Genomic DNA, 7,603 nt, shown 5'->3' with positions numbered 1-7,603 from the left:
CTTTACCATCTTTTTCAACTTCTCCATTACTCCCAAATCTTGGTTTCTGAAGACACTAAAGTTCTACACTTAGATATTCAACTTGTTCTCCCAAATTTTGAGAAATAAAGGCTTCAGACTTCAGTAGTCCCATATCCCCGTGCCTGGTAACAACTTCTACAAAGCTTTTTGTTTCCAGGGTAATGTCTGTAGAATTAAACAGACCTGAGCCAGAAAATCACATATCTTCTACCTTATTCTCTCATATGTTATGGACATAAAAGCATCCTGTAATGCAAAACACCTTTATAAAAGGGAAAATTATTTATTCAGTTGTGGAGGGACCCATATAAGTGCACGACAGTTAGTGCCGAGTGTTTTCAGCTATCTACAATCACAGCTTAGTGATGGCATTATTTATACTTAATTCATATCAAAACCTTAGTTATTCAAATAGTGTTCATAACAGAAGACAACATCTTCTGATCTACTAAGGGAAAAATGGGATACTCACTGCATCTTTATCTTCTTCTCTTTTTTGCTTGGGATGCCCAGTGGCTGACTATACTTGCCACAAACAACTCCAAGATGGTTAATATGAACAGATATTCCGAAAGGAGTTTGCCACTTTTCTGTATCCACAAAGAAAATGTACATTCCTTACAGATCTTTCTATGTGAGCACTTTAGAAATAATAAAGGTATCTTAAAATTGAAGAAGAAAAATAGAAGAGAAAAACTACCCAGCCTATCCTCCACCCTCAACAATAGAATTTTAAATATTTTTTAATTGTAATTACAATGGATAATTATTGAGGATGATGATACACTGATATATTTCTGCCAAATGGATGATGAGAATCATTGATTGTGTTTTCCTGTTTATTGTTGTGGATAATAACAGGAAATTTTCATTGAGGCCAATAAATCTCTGGGGAAGATGGAATTGTGACACCCTTGAGGTTTAGTGTTATAGAACTTATTTAATAGAGAAACTTACATAAATTTGCCCTGTTGATAGGAAAGGACACTAAAGAGAAACAATGAAAGAAAAGAATGTTTGGACTTGTAATCTGGACTCAACACAAGGGCTGATGTGACCTGGGGGTAGGAATTTCCTCCTGGGATTGTGCCTCTGTCTGTAAGCTCCAATAGACCCATATCCTGACAGTATAGCTGGGTTAGAGACAAGAATACAGAATCTGTAATATTGGAAGCCCAAGCCTCTTCAGTACTCAATGCACTTTTATGACAAGGTCACCATGGGCTACTCAAATCAGTGTTAAATAATGGCGTCATTTAATAGTAACTGAACCATAGCAGTGGAAATTAAGGGCACACTGGTGGACTGATGAGATACTACATGACTCTGTTAACTAAGGGCTTGGAGTCAATATCGAACCTTTGGATCCCAGTGGTTTTGAGTAACTTGAGAGGGTCAACAGGGAGGGGCCCTCAGAAGGAAGATTCTGGATTTCCTACTAATATGAATATGATAGTTTAAGAGATAAATTAGAAAAATGAAAGAGTTAAGATCATAATTAAAGATCAATCCAATAAAATGAGCCATTCTTGTTATACAAATATAATCTTAAGCAATATCTTTATGTTTCTATTTATTTAAGATTCCACTTTAAGGTATCCATCAGGGTATGTGTCATAAAATATTAGCATTCTCCGCAGCAGCAAAATGATTCTTTGATGTGCCACTGAATTGATTTTTGTAAAAGCTCCATTTTGTGGGGTAAGATAATTTAGAATTTAAAACCATTCTGCATTAGAAAAAATGATCTGTAAGTGACTAGCTACGTGACTCTGAGCAAGTAGTTTAAAATTTCTAAACTCATTTCTTTATTGAATCAGAGACATAAATCGTTCCTAAGGAGGTTTACCATTGCACTCACTGTAAAATCACTTTCAAAGCTACATAGAAATAAGAAAAATCCAATAAAATGCAAACTGGTGTATTCTTTGCAACTAGATAATTAACCAAGAGTTTTGGATGTTGAAGTAAGGAGAATTTACTTAATTAGTTAGGAATTTAAATACAGGCAATATCCAATGAGTTCAATTCAGAAAAGTTGATTTCTAAGTATTGGTAAAACTTCCCACTATTTTGCCCTTCATCAAGCCCTGGGCAGATGGGATAGAGCAGAAGGACCGAAATCCTAGAGAAGACTTTGGCCCTTATCGCTTCAATTTCTGCACAACTTGCTTAGCACTGACTTCTGCATTCTTGCCCTCCTAGCCCCTTCTCTCTACACCAACAAATGTATACAGATAAATGCACATATGTCCACAGTTCCACATGAATGGGAACATAGATATACACAGATATTGAAATGCAAATGTGAACACAGTTAGACTCCCACAGACCTGCTGAACAACTGACAGACTCAAAGCAGGCAGTGCAAAAATGTCCACATAGTCATGAACGATATAGAACTGAGTACGTGCATTCAAAATTACATACATGTACAGAGTTCAGCTTTATTCTGTCTGTAAACTACAGTCCTGACATTGAACATAAGCCCTTGGGTATCACAGGTACATGAGTATGCCAGTTCCTTCTTGGAAGACCAAGTCTTGCTATAACAAACTTGATCTTTTAAGGCCTGGGAGAACTGACCTCAGAGATGCAGGTACCTGGAATGAACTGAGCTGCCCATCGTAAAAATATCATGGCTATCAGGTGGGTCCAGAATTGAATATAATGCTTAGTTACTCAAAATGCATCTATTAATATGTATAATACCTTTCATTTGTTTACTTGAGGCTTTGGTTGGTCTTAGGTTTAGAAATATAACTTGTAGTTTGATTCACATTTTTAATATATGCATATACCATGAGGTAAACTAATGGTGAGGGTCACCTCCATGACTTGCATTGTACTTAAGTACTCTGACCACTTAGTAAATATTTAACACATAATTCTAAAATTGTGATGAGATTCTCACAGAAACCTGGTACATACATGTGGCCAAAGAGAATTTTTTGAACTTTTACTATATATTATAAACTCAACTGATAGTAAAAGCAGACCAATCACTGAAATACAGGCACTTACGATGTTTGCTACTAAAGTATAAGACACCTGCAATAGAGAAAAATAATCATTTGGTCATTGGAAATTATCCATATGCATCATTGACAAGTATATTAAAGTAAAAGTTTTTTTAAAAGTAAAAGGTTTATATAAATTCTGATCTTTTCAGCATAGTAGGATCATTACAAAGACTGTCAGAACTGCAGATTTGTCAGGATCCCAATAGGAATAAACAATTTTGGAGATGATAAAACTTTTGATATAATAAACAAGTTTATTTATCCACTGGCAATTTATTGAATGCCTATTCTATACTCTGCAATCTATGCTCTGCATTAGTTGATAAAAAGGAAGGAAATGGTCTCTGCACTCAAGGAATTTTCAGACTATTGAGGAAGACAAACAAGTGCATGTTAAATGTGAATAGAATGTAAAAAATTGTAATAATGTAGGCAAATTCATAGTGCCATACAGTTTCAGGATATCAGAGAACTAACATTTCAGGAGTTTGTTATGGCTCATTTTGGAGTGGAAGAAGGAGAGATGTAGAAAATTTTGTTGGAAAGATAGGTGCTATCTAGCTAGATATTTAGGATTTTATCTTGAAGATGGTAGAGAACTGCATGCATATGTATAATGCTGCTGCATAATTGCACTTTGTCCATGTATAGAATCAGAGAGGTGATATGATATTAAGAAGATCCTTATTTATATTTATTTCTTTGTCTACATTTATAGAAAAAGAATATATAATATATGATATTATATAATATAATATATAATATTATATAATATATGATATTATATAATATAATATATAATATTATATAATATATGATATATAATATGATATATGACATATAATATATATGATATATATGACATATATATGATATATAATATATAATATAAAATATACTATATTTTATTTCTTTGTCTACATTTATAGACAAAGAATATACAATATATAATATATTATATAATATATAATATAATACTATTATAATAATATAATATATAATATAATATATAATAAAAATAATATAATAATATAATATAAGATACATACCATATATAATTACTTGGTCATTGGAAATTATCTAGTATTATCTAGTTTGTACAGGATATATAATATATGATATCATATATCATATATAAATATAATATATCATATATATCATATATAATTATGATATATGATTATATATCATTATATATATTATATATAATTATGCATATGATATATATGATATATATGATATCATATATATAATATATCCTGTACAAACTAGATAATACCATTCTGGATATAGAAACCGGCAAAGGTTTCATGACAAAGACACCAAAAGCAATTGCAACAAAAACAAAATTTGAAAATTGAAAAATGGGATCTAATTAAACCAAGCAACTTCTGCTCACAGCAAAATAAACCATCAACAGAGTGAACAACCTACAGAATGAGATAAAATTTTTGCAAACTATGCATCTGACAAATGTCTAATATCCAGCATCTGTAAGAAACTTAAACAAATTTACAAAGATAAAACCAAACATCCCCATTAAAAAGCAGGCAAAGGACAGGAGCAGACATTTTTCAAAAGAAGACATACATGTGGCCAACCAGCATATGAAAAAAAGCTCAACATCACTGATCATTAGTGAAATGCAAATGAAAACCACAATGGGATACCATCTCACACCACTTAGAATGGCTATTACTAAGAAGTCAAAAAATGACGGATGGCCATTTTCACGATATTGATTCTTCCTACCCATGAGCATGGAATGTTCTTCCATTTGTTTGTATCCTCTTTTATTTCATTGAGCAGTGGTTTGTAGTTCTCCTTGAAGAGGTCCTTCACGTCCCTTGTAAGTTGGATTCCTAGGTATTTTATTCTCTTTGAAGCAATTGTGAATGGGAGTTCACTCATGATTTGGCTCTCTGTTTGTCTGTTATTGGTGTATAAGAATGCTTGTGACTTTTGTACATTGATTTTGTATCCTGAGACTTTGCTGAAGTTGCTGATCAGCTTCAGGAGATTTTGGGCTGAGACAATGGGGTTTTCTAGATATACAATCATGTCATCTGCAAACAGGGACAATTTGACTTCCTCTTTTCCTAATTGAATACCCTTTATTTCTTTCTCCTGCCTAATTGCCCTGGCCAGAACTTCCAACACTATGTTGAATGGAGTGGTGAGAGAGGGCATCCTTGTCTTGTGCCAGTTTTCAAAGGGAATGCTTCCAGTTTTTGCCCATTCAGTATGATATTGGCTGTGGGTTTGTCATAGATAGCTCTTATTATTTTGAGATACATCCCATCAATACCTAATTGATTGAGAGTTTTTAGCATGAAGTGTTGTTGAATTTTGTCAAAGGCCTTTTCTGCATCTATTGAGATAATCATGTGGTTTTTGTCTTTGGTTCTGTTTATATGCTGGATTACATTTATTGATTTGCATATATTGAACCAGCCTTGTATCCCAGGGATGAAGCCCACTTGATCATGGTGGATAAGCTTTTTGATGTGCTGCTGGATTTGGTTTGCCAGTATTTTATTGAGGATTTTTGTATCAATGTTCATCAAGGATATTGGTCTAAAATTCTCTTTTTTGGTTGTGTCTCTGCCCGGCTTTGGTATCAGGATGATGCTGGCCTCATAAAATGAGTTAGGGAGGATTCCCTCTTTTTCTATTGATTGGAATAGTTTCAGAAGGAATAGTACCAGTTCCTCCTTGTACCTCTGGTAGAATTCGGCTGTGAATCCATCTGGTCCTGGACTCTTTTTGGTTGGTAAGCTATTGATTATTGCCACAATTTCAGATCCTGTTGTTGGTCTATTCAGAGATTCAACTTCTTCCTGGTTTAGTCTTTGGAGAGTGTATGTGTCGAGGAATTTATCCATTTCTTCTAGATTTTCTAGTTTATTTACATAGAGGTGTTTGTAGTATTCTCTGATGGTAGTTTGTATTTCTGTGGGATCAGTGGTGATATCCCCTTTATCATTTTTTATTGCAGCTATTTGATTCTTCTCTCTTTTTTTCTTTATTAGTCTTGCTAGCGGTCTATCAATTTTGTTGATCCTTTCGAAAAACCAGCTCCTGGATTCATTAATTTTTTGAAGGGCTTTTTGTGTCTCTATTTCCTTCAGTTCTGCTCTGATTCAATGCCATCCCCATCAAGCTACCAATGACTTTCTTCACAGAATTGGAAAAAACTACTTTAAAGTTCATATGGAACCAAAAAAGAGCCCGCATCACCAAGTCAATCCTAAGCCAAAAGAACAAAGCTGGAGGCATCATGCTACCTGACTTCAAACTATACTACAAGGCTACAGTCACCAAAACAGCATGGTACTAGTACCAAAACAGAGATATAGATCAATGGAACAGAACAGAGCCCTCAGAAATAACGCCGCATATCTAGAGCTATCTGATCTTTGACAAACCTGAGAAAAACAAGCAATGGGGAAAGGATTCCCTATTTAATGAATGGTGCTGGGAAAACTGGCTAGCCATATGTAGAAAGCTGAAACTGGATCCCTTCCTTACACCTTATACAAAAATTAATTCAAGATGGATTAAAGACTTAAACGTTAGACCTAAAACCATAAAAACTCTAGAAGAAAACCTAGGCATTACCATTCAGGACATAGGCATTGGCAAGGATTTCATGTCTAAAACACCAAAAGCAATGGCAACAAAAGCCAAAATTGACAAATGGGATCTAATTAAACTAAGGAGCTTCTGCACAGCAAAAGAAACTACCATCAGAGTGAACAGGCAACCTACAAAATGGGAGAAAATTTCTGCAACCTACTCATCTGACAAAGGGCTAATATCCAGAATCTACAATGAACTCAAACAAATTTGCAAGAAAAAAACAAACAACCCCATCAAAAAGTGGGCAAAGGATATGAACAGACACTTCTCAAAAGAAGACATTTATGCAGCCAAAAAACACATGAAAAAATGCTCACCATCACTGGCCATCAGAGAAATGCAAATCAAAACCATAATGAGATACCATCTCACACCAGTTAGAATGGCAATCATTAAAAAGTCAGGAAACAACAGCTGCTGGAGAGGATGTGGAGAAATAGGAACACTTTTACACTGTTGGTGGGACTGTAAACTAGTTCAACCATTGTGGAAGTCAGTGTAGCAATTCCTCAGGGATCTAGAACTAGAAATATCATTTGACCCAGCCATCCCAAGGACTATAAATCATGCTCCTATAAAGACATATGCACACGTATGTTTATTGCAGCACTATTCACAATAGCAAAGACTTGGAACCAATCCAAATGTCCAACAATGATAGACTGGATTAAGAAAATGTGGCACATACTATGAGATATCATCTCACACCAGTTAGAATGGCAATCATTAAAAAGTCAGGAAACAACAGCTGCTGGAGAGGATGTGGAGAAATAGGAACACTTTTACACTGTTGGTGGGACTGTAAACTAGTTCAACCATTGTGGAAGTCAGTGTAGCAATTCCTCAGGGATCTAGAACTAGAAATATCATTTGACCCAGCCATCCCAAGGACTATAAATCATGCTCCTATAAAGACA

At 34.5% G+C, this 7,603-nt stretch overlaps 1 protein-coding gene across 1 annotated transcript in view; it reads right to left on the bottom strand.

Annotated features, from left to right (window-relative positions):
* Window positions 1–571: 571 nt before the first annotated feature.
* LOC100991786 (membrane-spanning 4-domains subfamily A member 5-like) overlaps window positions 572–7,603 on the bottom strand; it is a 44,173-nt gene continuing 37,141 nt past the window's right edge. Inside the window, exons 4-5 of the mRNA XM_003826334.2 lie at window positions 2,949–3,072; window positions 572–606 (exon numbers count right to left, since the gene is read on the bottom strand). Of these exons, the coding sequence (XP_003826382.1) occupies window positions 572–606; window positions 2,949–3,072 (159 nt within the window). The remainder of the gene's footprint in view (window positions 607–2,948; window positions 3,073–7,603) is intronic.

This window comes from Pan paniscus, chromosome 9 (genome assembly GCF_029289425.2).
Source record: "Pan paniscus chromosome 9, NHGRI_mPanPan1-v2.0_pri, whole genome shotgun sequence".
In the NCBI taxonomy this organism is placed as follows: domain Eukaryota; kingdom Metazoa; phylum Chordata; class Mammalia; order Primates; family Hominidae; genus Pan; species Pan paniscus.
The sequence above is the reverse complement of the archived record's forward strand: the minus strand, read 5'-3'. Positions and strand labels throughout refer to the sequence as shown.